Here is a 14,511-nt window from a genome sequence, read left to right on the forward strand (position 1 = left end):
GTTTAAACCAAACAACCCGGTCGTCTTCCGTTTATTATCCCGCGTAGGCGAGCGTGTGCCGTCTTCGCGTCGGATAAACGTATCACGTAACAGCGTTCCCCCTGTTGGGCGATTTTGCGAATGCTTGTAATAGACACGTCTATCTCGCGTGGGGAGATAATAAATTCGTATACTCCATATAGCGCGATTTTTTTAATTTAGTTATGCTAATAGTTTTTTTTTTATTGTCAGTTAAGAAGCACTTTTCTATAATCTTTTTATAAGAATTTATTTCAACTTATATTTTTGTTGAGAGAGAGAGAGAGAGAGAGAGAGAGAGAGAACTACATAAATTACTTAAATTCATTCAATCAAGCTTTTTTCCGTTTAACGCAATCTCATTTCAAAATTTTCACGTTGAAACTGGTCATTTTAAAATCAATAATATTCTCTTTTTTTTATATTGCGCTTTAACATATAGTTTCGAATTATATTTCAATACCGAAATATTTAACGGTTATGTATATTGAAAGGAGGAAGGGTGATTTTTAAGGAAAGTTTCTTTAAAGAAATTGATCTTGCCCATTGGATGTCTTGCGAATTTTCGCCATTAGCAGAAGAATTCCGAAATAAGAAATAAAAGGGATAAGCTGGCTGCGGTAATCAGAGACGCGACGCGACGTCTGTCGGTGACGCTTTCTCGCATTAAAGCGAGCTGCATCTGGGGATTCTTTTATTTCATCCGCACGTCGCTAATGAACGAATTACAGGCGCGCGCGCGCGCGCGAAATAAACGCGCGGTAATACGGCACGATGAGCGCCGTAACTCCGCGAGCGCAAACAATGCTCGGGGAAATGATACGTGTTTACCTTCATATAACTTTGGACGAACGCCAGACGCCGTTCAGCGCGCGTCAATTCCCCGCACTGGCAAACCGCCGAAATCTTTGTCAAACCATATGTCCTCGTGCGCGCGCGCGCGCGCGCGTGCTCCGTTATGTCAGCCACTACTCTCGTCGGGAAAAGTGAGCGTATATGTTGCGCGGAAATCTTTTACATACGCGAACGTATGCACACGTGAGTTGTGTGGCACGCGGACAAAAAGGAGGAGAACCGTCGTTGTCAAATTTAACGCTCGTTACAAGTCGGCGCGTTATCGAGTGATTTATCGCGCTCTCGCCGCTCTTCCGGAAGATCTCTCTCGCCGAGCCCCGATAGTTTCTGTCAGCGCGAACGACGCGTAATTCAGGCCAGTTACGTGTGCACGTTGAAAATACGCTAAAAAAAACCATAATCATTCGGACGACGGCAAAAGTACGAGACAGTTTTATTCCGCGAGACAGTTTTATTTTGCTCAATGTAAATCTGTACGGGGCAATATCTTCTCCTTGTCATTCTCGCGGCGGACGATTTATGGCGGCTATAAAAATACAGTGCCACACTGGGTTGTTTTATCCCATGCGAAAAATCAAAGAAAACAAACCCGGGGTGTTTATACGGGTAATAGGAAGTAAAGTTGGTCCTTTCGTACACTTGACCCAATCGGCGGCTTTTAATCCGTCAAAGCGCGCGCGCGCAGAGTTTACACACTGTCTACGGTATCGCCCCGACGTGATTATTAACGGCGAAGTGATTCCATTAACGCTTAATTGGAAAGACAAGCATTAGACGAGACCGTAAAAGGCCAATTGCCGAAAAAGAGCCTTTACGTGAGTAACGTGTCGCAGTAGCTCAAAATTCATAAAACTCTCCACGCTCGTGCACCTTTATCGCGCACTGATAAAAATGAATATATAAATTTAAAACGCGGGCATAAATATTATACATTTAATTTATGCTCGCACGCTGCGTTTTCACCGGCAATATAATTTATGCGTAATTACTTGGTCCGTAAACATCGCGACCGGATTAAAGTCTCCGCGATAAACCCGTGGACAGTGTTAACGTCCTGTTTGACGCGGCAATAAGTGAACAACCTCTTGTATCTCCGCGGTTATAAGAGTGCCGTTTTTCTGCATCCGAACGACTTCTTTCGAACTGTTCAGAATAATCAGTTTCGTATCGCGTCGTTTTAACGCGCAAATTGGAACGGACATTTGATTCGGCAAGCGTATAACGATGTGTCGAGAGACACGTGTAGGTAATATGTGTTTACAAGGAGGCGTTATTTCTGTCCGCAAATTCGCGGTGAATTAACGATACGATCGCCCTCCTTTCGCGGGAACCCCGTCGTCGTCGTCGTCATCGTCCCCGTCCCCTCGTCCCGCGCGAGTACATTAACAGCGTTTCTCGCGAGTAAACCGCGCGGAGGAGATCTGTCCGCCGCGCGCCCGTTCGTGTACCTGTGCACACACCGGCGGAGAGCATATTAACGTTGCCAGCACGCGGGGCGGCCGGGCGGTTGATTAGAGCAAGCCCCGGGTCGTGTCAACATAACGAAACGGACGGAAACGCGGCAACGCCGCGACGCGGCGTGCGGACGGACGACTTTGGTAGCCGGTCGGTCGGTCGGTCCCGAATGCACGCACGCACGCACGCACGCACGCACGCACTCACGCACTCACGCACTCACGCACTCACGCACTCACGCTTACACGCACGCAGGCATGCACGGCACGGCCCCACGGTGGAACGTCCGCGCGTCCGAGAACGACCTTCCCTCCGCACGATTCGCACCGCGGAGCCAAGGAACTTCGCTCGCCGTGCCGTGGAAGCTTCTATCTTGTTCCTCGCGCGCGCACACCGCGATTCTCCGCGACGACTCAAGAGATTCCTTCCGCAGAGATAGGCTGAGATCGGACATTCCTCGATTTTCGACGATCTTCCTTTTTCTTTCTCCCTTTTTTTAAAAATATTTTCGAGCGCACGTTTAATTAGAATTTAATTTAAATCAATTTTCGTAAACAGCAGTAAAACTGCAAGATTTTGCAGTTTTAACGTGTTTTTGTTACAGTATCGCGCTACAGGTAGTCTATTTAAAATTATGTTTTTTAATTACGAATAAATTACCTGAACACAGTTTGCACGGGCAGCAAAATATTAGCATAGGAAAATGGGAAGATGGAAATTTAGAAACTTATATAGCTATTTTCGGCATTCTTTGCAACATGAACAGTGTAAATGAATCGATAATAAAGATACTTTTTTTTTTACTTGTACTATTGACACACTTTTATTACATTTAATAACGCGTTCCTCAATTATTGTAGGAGGAAGATTGGTATACAGATCCGTGTGTTTTACTCGTTTCGACATGTGTGTATGCGCGGCATTAATTTCACGCACGCGCGGTTTTTGAGACAATCGATAGATTTCACTATTCATTGAATGGCAAATGGTAAACAAGTCGTTTGTTGGAAAAAGTGGGCCCGCCCGATTGTTGCGTCCGCGACTCTTCAACTCTAGTATTTTTATTCACGAATACTAATGGCTTTTACATCTCAATATACTCGACGCAGCAGCGTTGTGTTGATTTTTTCTATTGCGCTTGTGTTTTTTATTTGCAACAAAAGTTGCGCCGAAGTAAATATGAAAAGAATACATTTTCATTGATAAAATCTATCCCGTTTTTTTATTCGCGTTCGCAGATTTATGGACAATAGCGTACGTTTTTATAGCTTCCATAAAGACTCGTGTACCATTTGTACGCAAATCACCCGGCCAAATGAAAAGGAACGGCGAAGGGGGGGGGGAGAGGAGCGGGAGAAGAGGGCACGGACAAAAATTATATGCATAATAATATGCAACGTTGCGTATCGCGACGTGAAGAAACTTCGTTACGCCGTAACGTCCTGTGTATATCGGCATAAGAACGCGTTATCGCGTCGCGTTGCCCCTCGAGCGGCGTGAGCCGTGACTTGCAGAAAAAAAAGAGAAAGAAAAGAGAGGAGAGCAGCAGCAGAGCAGCGGGCGACAAAGTTCGAAGAATTTTTCTTTTTTTTTTTCACATGCGCCTAAACGCATAATTACACCCGTGTTGGTTTTTCCTTTCCATTTATATGCGGGCGTTTAATCGTAATTAAGTTCTTGCGTCGTTCCCGTAATAGGATAATTTTGAGGACAGGACGACAGGGGCCACAACAGCTCGTTACAGAATCAACGAGTCATGTAATTCGTCGGCTTGAATCGCGCTCGTGTAATTGCCGCTTCCAGAACACCCGTTTTTCTTTTCCCGTTCCCCGCGTTCGAAGAGCGATCGGATGGATTTTCGGGGGGGGGGGGGACCGACGAGGGGGACGACACCTCACTCGTGCGACATCGCGGCAATACGGTATCGCGTTGTGGAGCGCGTCTCGATTACATGTAGGTACATAATAATACATGCAGCAGCCGTAATGAATTATCGTGTGCGTACCTTCTTGCGAAACTATATACATTGTGACATACCTCCGGTAAATGCCATGCGGGGGGATTCGCGGAATTTAAAGCCGGGGTACGGTCTCGCGTGCGCGGCGGCGTGGTCGCGGGGCAAAACGGGAGAAAGGATTTAATCATTGTGGATATACATGATGATAGCGTACGTTGCTGTCCAACGCGGTATTAACGTCAATCAGGGGGTACTCGCTCGATTTTTGCGAGCAGGCCTTTATTACGCGCGCATACGTACGCAAAAACACACGCATGTACATATATATATATGTAGCATGAGTCACACGGCTTTTTAAGTACCTACTTATCTGATATAATTTTCGTAATATATTTACAAATGATAAGCGCGCGATAATTGGTCGAGTGTTTCGTTCTATAAATTCAAACGGCGAGCGTGTCGTGAGTGTCTCGAAAACCAGGCAGCGAATCATCTAATAACAATCTCTGGCGCGAGCGTTGTTCGCGTTGTTCGCATCTTTTTGCTTGAAAAGAAGAAAAGAGAAAGAAAGGGGTAAAAGCAGGAAGGGAGGAAAGTAAATTAATTAAAAAAGTAAATTAATTCGCGTACACAGACCCGCGCGCGATTTGCGGAGGAAGAGCTGTGTTGTTTGTTAGAAAAACGTGCGTCGCGGTAATATCGTACAGTGCACTCCTGTATAGAGAAAGGGAAACGAATCGACGTTCGCGAGGTGACGCCTCGTTCAACGCGGTGGTGTATACGGGAGCCCGGTTAATCTCAATCTGACAAAACATCGCGTCGTTCGGGCACAATGTGCGACTATCTCTAAGAATAATGCGCGTCAGCTGATTCGGCTGCAGCCGTATGAATGAACGAGCGGCTTTGCCAACTGTGATAGCTCTCATCAATCACGTCTTGGCGCATCTTTGCTCGGAAAGAAAAAGAGAGAGAGAGGGGGGGGGAGAAAATCAGGGAGGAAAAAAATATGTACCATCTCGCGAGCGAGCTCTCGTTTCCGAGGGCACGATCGGGGGAGGGACCCCTCGACGACGCGTATCGCGAGAATCTAGACGTATCTTTTCTCGCGGGCGCCCCGCACCTTCCGCGAAACGGAGCGCTCCGGCCGCGGAGGTTTTATTCAATTAATTCGCGTCGCCGAGGAGCACGCGATCCGACCGCGACGAACACGTCCTAGGGGGTTTCGACTCGCAGTTGGCACACGTGCGCAGGTGGAGTGCGGTTTTTGCCGGGCGGCGGTGGCAGTGGCGGTGGTGGTGGTGGTGGTAGCGGCGGCCGCGGCGAACGTCAGCGGCGGTGGTTTTTTGCGCCAACCGCGAGGTCTCTGGTGGCTTTTTCCCTTCTTTTCTTTGGTACCCACCCGTGGCGCGAGGGAGGGGGAATGGCGGGGGAGGAGGTGGGGAGGGGGAAAGAGGGAGGAAGAGCGCGACGTCCTGTGGCCGCGTGGATCGGAGGGAGAAAACGCAACGCCGTCGTCGCGAAAAAAAGAGGGACAGGAGCGAGAGAGGGTGGGGGGAGACAGAGAGAGGGAGCGAGAAAGAGCAATCGGATCGCGGCTCGCTCCTTCCAGCTGGCCTGGCACGACGAAGGCCTTGTCGCGCGGCTGCTCGTTCGGTCAATGTCTTCTCTTTCTTCCTCGCTCTCTCCCTTCTCCCTCTTTTTCTCTCTCTCTCCCTCGCTCCCATCCCCGGTCCCCCCCCCCCTACCTAGCGTCTCCTCACGCTCTTTCTCTCGCCTCCTCTCGCTCCCCGCTCTCTTTCATCGCTCCCCCCCACCAGCAGCACTCCCGTGCTGCATCGCGCACACGAGACACGGGTGCCTGCGAAATCCCTCTGTCATCTTGCGAACGAACGCGCCCGTCCGCGGCCAGGATTATCCCGCGCCGTGCGCCCGATCGCGAAAAATCCAGTTCGTCGCGGCCCGAGACGCGCCGTCGTTGTCGCCGTTGTCATCCTCCACGTCGTCGGCGGGCGACGGCGAGCAACGGGGGAGTCCGCAGCGCGGGCGAGAGAGAGAGAGATCCCCGGCACCGTGGTGGATCACAACCGGTAACGTTGTTCGGCGTTCGGCCCGGAGCGAAGAATGAGGGAGAACGCGGTGCGTTCGGAAATGTGCACATGTACCACCGCGGTGGTTTGAAGGCGCGTACCCCGCGGGCAAGGCAAGGTGAGGAGACACGGCGGCGGTTCTCTCTCTCGTTCGGGCTTTTTCCGCCGGCGGGGCCGCGCGCAACAGCGTGAAAGTTCCGCGATCGTTCGCCGCGCGGAGCGCGGACTCCGGCGCGCTCTCTCGACTGCACGTCGTCGATGACGTTCCCGATGCCGCCGTCATCGCCGCCGTCCACGTCCACGTCCACGTCCAGTCCGTCGCTCTCGTAGCCTCGCTCGCACGGTGTTTACGTCGGACGGTGCTGTGTTGCTAACGCGTCGGGGTGCGTGCGCGACACACAAGTGCGGAATCTCGATCGGCGCGAGTGCGGGAGCATGGCTCTCGGCGACGTCGTTGTCACCGCCGCCGCCGCCGCCGCGCGTTAAGGAGCGGCGTCGCGCGGGCGCGAAGAATGAAACTCGACACCGCGAACTAGCGGCTGCTTGGCTGCGGGTGCTCCTCCGTTCGCGGCGACGCTTCGCGTTTTCTCGCGATCGCAGGTGGGCGCATCTCTTTTGCATATCCATGAATTGATTTGAAATCGCGACTCGAACGATTTTTTAGATCGATAAATATGGTGCTGATATTTTTGATGTAAAAAAATGACGGCGAACATTTGTACGGCTCCTCGACATCCGCGATGAGAATGATAATGCAAATGAGGCGGACGCTGAATGTGAAATTAGAATTTGTGATGACGGTAGATTTTTGCAAATGTATTTACTGCTTATGCACTTCCGCTACTTTCTGCATAATGCGGCCAACGTAGAAATAAAATCAAGTGCAATGACGAAGTTATTACATTGCAAAATACAAGTTACAAGTGGAATATTGTATTCTATGTATGAGATATATTTATAGTGTTTTATATATATAGATATGATTGTGAGCGTACATGTATATACACACAATTTGTGTACACAAGACAGTATTCAGTATTCTTCATATATCTTTTTTTTTTTTCGTTTTCAGAGTGCAATAAAGTTAGCTGGTAAAAATAATGTCAAGAAGCTGCACACGCTGCTATCGATAGTGGAGGAGAAGCCAAAGGTGGACACAGGGCAGAATAACAGGCACAACGAGCACCACATCAAAAACAATTTCAAGCACAACCATTACACACACAATTCCATACTGACACCCTCGACGTTAAACCAGGTAATTGAATAATCTTGGTTAAATCGCGTCGAGAGTCCATCTCTCGCTGACATATGCCAATCAGAGTGCGATACGTGACGGTGGTGTTGAAAATTTCTCTCGCAGGGCCTAGATGCAGGTACAAGCGACGATAGTGGCAGAGCGTCTGAACAGTTGCACGGCCCTGGTATACCTAGGGATTGCCAGGACGCAGACAGTTCCAGGGACCATCTCAGCGATGTAAGTCCCACACGTGCTATAGTTACGTAACTTGGAACAGTAACGCAATCGTGTAACTTAGAATGTATGTAACAAATGTTATTTCATTCACTCCAAGTGTAACAGACGTCTGTTCAATAGTTTTCTGTATTAGCATACCCTAGTCTCTTCAATTTCTGTGTAATTAAGATAAAAATATATTTTTCACACGTCAACATCAATTTCTTTATTGAATGAAAAGTTAGAAAATTAATTGGTATATTTATTCACGAGTCTGCTTTTATAATATTACAGGCTAGCAGCCATTGCAGTTCGGGTAAAGGTTATATCGTAAGTATCTATTATTTAATCAATACACTCGAAAGATTGTAAATTATGTTCCTATATTATGGTAATAAGTACATAATTTATTGTTTCGATGTTTCAGTGTGATAGTGAAGGAGAAGACGATAAGGTATGCACATTTCCTGTAGATACTCCACTATTTCGAAGAAAATAATCGATCCAGTTTTAATAATTTCATCCATTTTGTACGTTACAGGGCTCGGATGCCGAATCTATACTCTTTGAATCTTCTACCCCACCACCTCTCACACGTAAATGTAAGTAAATGCTTTCAGAAACGAGAAAGTACAACGTTATTGCCATTATTGCGCCATATATTTCTCATCTGCAATTTTCCTTTTCGTTTCTAGACGAATTGCCGTCTTCTTCGCCACACGTTTTACCACCCACAAACGGGGCAGGCGGATCTCCACCGGACACGGGTGGTCAAACTTCTAATCCAGCAACGAATGCTCCGGCACCTATACCACCTCCTGTGCCTGCGTCTGCACCAGTTCCAACAGCGCCGAGTCCTCCCAGCCCCACGTTGCCTCCACACATATCCCAGCCTCCTGTAAGTAGCTACGCATAAAAACTCGCTCTTGTTGCGCACGCAGAGAAGGTAGTAATGTTGTTGTAACATTCGTTGTTGACGTATTATTTCAGATGACTAGTCCTTTGGCAGCGAATCCACGTGCAATAGCTCCGCAACAGCGGCCAGCTTCCCCTGCTCTGCCACCACCCTCTCTATCCCAGCAACCGCACACTACGATACCTGCATTGCATCCACCTATTGGGCCTCTCGTCTCGAGTCATACAACTAGTCCAGCGGTAGCCAGTTTAGGTGTTACGCCGGCAGCACCATCGAACGGGGCGGCCACCACGAGTTATCCACCGCCCATACCTATAGCCGCGTATCCGCAGACACAACCGTCGTATCCACCGCTCTACACTCCGTACACCGCTTTAAATCACAGCCCGTATCTGCCACCCGCGGTACCATCCCCTTCTCATTCTGCTTCGTCTCGCGCTGACGTGGTAAGTTACTGGTTACGTAGTATTTCAGTGACAAATATTTATCTCAAGTACGGGATATGAGTGTTTATCAACGAGGATAATAATTGTATTTTAGAGAGGAAGTAGAGCTTCCCCCTGTACCAACCTAAAACAGACTATAGGAAATAACCTCGCGAGTCATAGTAATACTCCATTGAGCGCTGCCACCACAACATGCGTATCCACTATAACTAATACAGTTACCACGGCAAATACTATCGCTCATAGAGACATGGTGGCCTGCAGTCTGTCTGGACGAAGCAACAACTCTCCACGTGGACATAGCCCCAGTCGGGAAAGGGATAGTTACAGGTAAAATATTTCCTTCTGATCACGGCATTACGGCCACGTTTGTCAGAATTGAGTAATTCGATAATTAACAGGAAATTATAATAATAATTGTAATGTTTGTTACAGCAGTAACGTGAGTAGTCTAAGCCGAGGCAGCATAACGCCTGTTAGTGTGCCAAACACCTCCTCTCCAGCCAATTCTAGTCTACCTGCATACACCAAGCCACAAGGTTGGATTAGGTAAGCCTGAGCAAGTAACCTTTCAATAAAAGTTAAGCACAAAAACGGCATAAAAATCTTTTACCTAAAAAAATAGCAGCAACACAGCTTCCCAGCTGTCCCCAGCGACAGCTACGTCTGTCCCGAGGCCAACTCCGCCACCAGTACCACTCGGCATACACACGTTTCCACCACCGATGTTCGCAGCACCTTTACCACCGCCAGTGTCTAGTTCAAGCCCGCATACTTCACTGCCCTCGCTTCCTCCGCCGACGACTAATCCTAATCCGTTTTCCGCGGAGTCTCTGTTCCAAACAAGTAAGCTCATAAACTGACTTTTTTCACTGCAATATGTTCTATGTGAATATGGGCAGATAATAAATGCACTAACCAAAAGAAGGGGTGACACATGTTACAGGTCAGGCAGACCTTCTGAGGAGAGAACTCGATAGTAGGTTCTTAGCGTCTCAAGACAGAAATGTTGGAGTTGGAGTGGGGAATTTGGGTCCACCGGCGTATCTTAGAACGGAAATGCATCATCATCAGCATCAGCATACGCATGTACATCAGCACACGACACCGTTGTTGCCAACAGCTGCAGCGTCAACGCTTTTTCCACCTCCAATTGTAAGAAATGTATTCATTATCCAATGAGACTAAAGAATTATATCCATTATACTAATTATCTGATCATGATCACAATTCATTGTTAACTCGTTTATACATGTGAACTGATGTTAAATGAAAATTGTCTTTTATTAGTTTAAGGACATCCCAAAATTGGGAGGAGTCGAATCGCCATTTTTTCGTGGAAACTTAAACCTTTCTGGTTATTCTGGTTTTAACACTGGCCTTCTTCATCCCGGAATTGGACCGCCTTCAACACCTTTCGTGCCACCTAATCACTTGACTCCGTTCGCGCCAAAGGTGCTTTTATACAAAAAGCTAAATTTTCTCTCACATCTTGTACATATTTATTTAAACATGTGATCTTTTATCCAGAAAAGTGGAAAATGGAATGCAATGCACGTACGCATTGCGTGGGAGATATATAATCATCAACAAAAGCAACAGGCTGAAGCTAAGGCGGGAGGTGTCGTTAGTACCAAAACTGAGTTATTAAGACCACCTGGCCATCTTTATCCAGGGGGACCAGCCAGTGGCCTTGGACTCGGTGCACCATCAATGGCACCTCCGTTTCCAACTAACATGCCGTCTGCTCATCCCCCACCACCACCACCCCATCCTGTCGGTTTTCTGTCTGCAACGACCTCACATTTAGGTAATAGAGGTAACAAAGATTCACATTTATTCTCACTTGCGCACGTTCATGTTTGTAGATACATGCATCGAACCGCGTTATAATTATCAGTGTTTACATCATTGTTATGATTGTTTTTTTTTTTTTTATTACAGGAACAGGAATATCTCCTTTTGGAAGATATCCATCAACATTCGGCGCGGCAAATCCCAATTTTCCGAATCTTTCAACTTTTCCACCAAGGGAAATGCCGCCTCTAGGTGGACTTGGTGCGGTGCATGATCCATGGCGAGGGTACGTATATGAAACATTAATTAGCTATCGAGTCACCATTTTTTTTTTTTTTTTTTTTTTATTGTAAACATTTTTTTCACTCTAACATATGTATATATATATAAAATTTCAGATTGCAACGCGCTACTACTGGATTCCCACAGACTACTGTTTCGTGGGGCTTGAAGCCGGAACCTCCTGCGATAGACAGGCGCGCCGAGTTGGAGGAACGGGAGCGCGAGCGCGAACGGGAAAGAGAACGCGAACGGGAGCGTGAACGTGCCGAACGGGAACGCGAACGTATCAGACGCGAGAGAGAACGGGAGAGGGAGAGAGAGGAGCAACGTGAGAGAGAAAGGCGGGAACGCGAGAAGGAAGAGAAGAGGAAACAGCAGGAAGCGGCTGAACGGGAGCGAGAAAGGCGGGACAAGGAACGCCGTGAGATGGAGAGGCGCGAGATGGAACGTGAGAGACTGCTTCACCAGAATCGACAACATATGGTTGTTTCCCGAGATCGTTCGCCGCTCAGAAACGGCTCGGCGCCTTTGGATACCGGGGAAGTGCGCGTAAAGGAGGAACCACGCAGCAAAGACGACGAAGTTGTAATGCTTCCACGACCGCCGGTACCCGGCCCCGGAACGACAGGGTCCGCGCAAGGACCTGGACCAAATCCACTGCCCGATCCGAGATACCATCACCCGCATCCGCATGCCTATCTTACGAGGCATCCGCACAGTATGCCAGCATCGCATTCTATGCCGCGTAGCATGCTTCCCAGTTTAAGCGCACATCCAATGCAACATTTTCCACCGCCATCTGCGCCTGCCGGTCAACCGGGAGCCCCTTGGCCGAGCGATCCTTTCCGGGAGTACCGGTTCGATACGTTACAACAGCTACGATATAACCCGTTAGTGGCGGCGTTCAGAGCCGAAGAAGAGGAACGGGCGAAATTGTACGCCGGCTATCCCCCACCGCCGGTAAACACGCTCAGAAGTAAGGACCCTAGTCCAGGTCCGCTCAGCAACTTGCATATGCATCATAGAGCGGGACCCGGTCCAGGAGTACCGTCACGTCCGCTTGAAAACGCCCTTATGCACGCGGATATTCATAAGAAAGAGGACGGATCGCAGTCTCGATGATACATCGTTCCGGCGTCCTCGGTTTCTGCGAGCGAACGCACTGACGGGCCGATCTTTTGAGCACCCCACCCAGTTAACTCTCGAAGCTCGGTGCTGATATTTTGCTAACAGAGAAGAAGCGTTATTTAAAAAAAAAAAAAAAGATTGTATATAGATACTATATAAATATATATAATATTTATAGTTATCGAGAAAAAGAGTACGGAAACGCGTAGAACTATTGTGAAAACGTAACGAAGATGCCTTGCTAGTAATGCCGGTGTTCCACCAATAACGGCGGCTAAATGAATGATGACGTTTCGTGAAGTAATTACGGAGGCATCGCTGATGGTATCACAAATAATAACGCTGTCGTTATGTGATTTCTGCAGTTTCAGTGATCTGACTGTCTGTAGTGGTAACGAGCTCTAATTATTACGACGATAACTATGCGTACATTTTAAAAAAGTATCGTGTGTAATATTAATAGTTATTATAGAACGTGAGGCGATGGCTACGTAAAAAGGGAAAAAAACGAATCCGAGTTAGGAGAAAGAGTTTAAGCGGATCTCTATTATTACTCAAAAAATTATTTAATTATTTATTTATTGCGACGTATAAATGAACTTGAATCTCTACTACTGACGTACAAGTGCGCGTAAGATTTGCCCTTATTTAATTGATGTAATATACAAATGATCGAATGTAAATTTTACTTCTTAGACTTTAATTTGTATATTAGAGACGGTAGAAAAAGAGGAGAGGGTATATAAAATGAAATGTGTTCTTTGGCTTTCGGCGGCACATGCTTTTTTCATTTGCATGCTGACTAAAAGCACTCTCGTGCTTTCCTGTGATATAAAAAAGAAAAATTAATCAAGAGTAGTAGGTCATTGATTCTTTTATCCCAAAAAGTCGAAGATACAAATAAAATGAAATCAAACTATCTCTGATAAAGTTATGACAATTAGATTCTTTTTTTATTTTATTTTCGAAAACACAGGATGACGCTTACTATACCAGCAGTTTGTCCGTGCCAAAGTGCTTCAATCAAAGAATATTTAATACTGTGTGCATGTGCATGTAACATTCACAGTGGTTTTTTAATACGTTCCCAAAAATTAAAATTATTACATTTTTGTCCTTCTCTTTTAACCATTCTCTCAATTCTCAGCCATATACGTCGTTGTGTTACCAGAGAGCCAATTACGAGATCTCTTAAAAGTTCTGTGCCATGGACCAGGTTACGTTCGAATATTCCTGGTGCCTCAAAAGAAAAAACGCGATTTTTCCGAGTAATCGAAATAATTCCCAGACTCTGTTCCGTTTATATTGTAAAATCACAGTAAAATTGTATATTATATAATTAACAAACTATACACACGCAGTTTAAAAATTGTAGATATTTTTCATCGACGCAAAGTTACAATGTGATGCAATGATTTTGTTCATGTAGATATCGCGAAGTATAAAAGAGGATTTTGTGTGAATAGGTTTTTTCTAAAACTGATTCTTTGTAAAAGGATCTAATAATCATAGTTTCTATCAATCTTGTTGTTTTCAGTATTTTTACCAGTCCTGTCTAAAACTATATGTATAAGAAACAGGAATGAAACTAAAAAAAAAAGAGAAAATTATGCTCCTATATATATAGGATTCCTATATAAATTGTTCATATATATAATATATATATACATACATATATATTTATATATAAACAATTTCTAAAATATATTTCTCTTTTTTATACATACGAACGAATTATATGTTTATATATACATAAATATGAATATATACACATACAATTTTCAACGTATGGTCAAATAAAAATGGTTGACTTTGCTTTAAAAACGTGTGTTCAAATCAACAATGAAGATTCGCATATATCGAATTTGAGATTGCAGATAAAACTGAATAAATATAGCAAATGAGTGTATACGTGTATATACATATACCTCATTTGCTAAAAGTGAAAGATAAACATTCTGAATTTATAACCAATATTTTAAAATATAAATCTCATATTAGAGAAACATTTCTTCAGACTGTTTGTCATTTCTCTTACATAGCATTACTGAAAAAATGATTTTGTCCGTTTTTTTGTTCATTGTTAAATAACAAATTATTTAATTCCATGATCC

General features: G+C 45.8%; 2 protein-coding genes across 8 annotated transcripts in view; both read left to right on the forward strand.

Moving 5' to 3' along the window:
* Tay (tay bridge) overlaps positions 1 to 13,920 on the forward strand; it is a 30,684-nt gene extending 16,764 nt beyond the window's left edge. Inside the window, exons 2-16 of one of the 7 annotated variants that reach the window (XM_071771368.1) lie at positions 7,445 to 7,630; positions 7,736 to 7,849; positions 8,123 to 8,158; positions 8,256 to 8,282; positions 8,370 to 8,430; positions 8,524 to 8,726; positions 8,819 to 9,190; positions 9,285 to 9,520; positions 9,626 to 9,739; positions 9,816 to 10,036; positions 10,116 to 10,345; positions 10,481 to 10,645; positions 10,721 to 11,009; positions 11,135 to 11,273; positions 11,386 to 13,920. In XM_071771368.1, coding sequence (XP_071627469.1) covers positions 7,445 to 7,630; positions 7,736 to 7,849; positions 8,123 to 8,158; positions 8,256 to 8,282; positions 8,370 to 8,430; positions 8,524 to 8,726; positions 8,819 to 9,190; positions 9,285 to 9,520; positions 9,626 to 9,739; positions 9,816 to 10,036; positions 10,116 to 10,345; positions 10,481 to 10,645; positions 10,721 to 11,009; positions 11,135 to 11,273; positions 11,386 to 12,391 — 3,399 coding nt within the window. In that variant the 3' untranslated portion in view covers positions 12,392 to 13,920. The remainder of the gene's footprint in view (positions 1 to 7,444; positions 7,631 to 7,735; positions 7,850 to 8,122; positions 8,159 to 8,255; positions 8,283 to 8,369; positions 8,431 to 8,523; positions 8,727 to 8,818; positions 9,191 to 9,284; positions 9,521 to 9,625; positions 9,740 to 9,815; positions 10,037 to 10,115; positions 10,346 to 10,480; positions 10,646 to 10,720; positions 11,010 to 11,134; positions 11,274 to 11,385) is intronic. The other 6 variants (XM_071771371.1, XM_071771369.1, XM_071771372.1 and 3 more) reach the window with 6 other exon arrangements.
* LOC139808885 (ribonucleoside-diphosphate reductase large subunit-like) overlaps positions 1 to 14,511 on the forward strand; it is a 79,096-nt gene that overhangs the window by 46,746 nt on the left and 17,839 nt on the right. The gene's annotated exons all lie outside the window — the stretch shown is intronic.

This window comes from Temnothorax longispinosus, chromosome 2 (genome assembly GCF_030848805.1).
Source record: "Temnothorax longispinosus isolate EJ_2023e chromosome 2, Tlon_JGU_v1, whole genome shotgun sequence".
NCBI classification, from domain to species: Eukaryota; Metazoa; Arthropoda; class Insecta; order Hymenoptera; family Formicidae; genus Temnothorax; species Temnothorax longispinosus.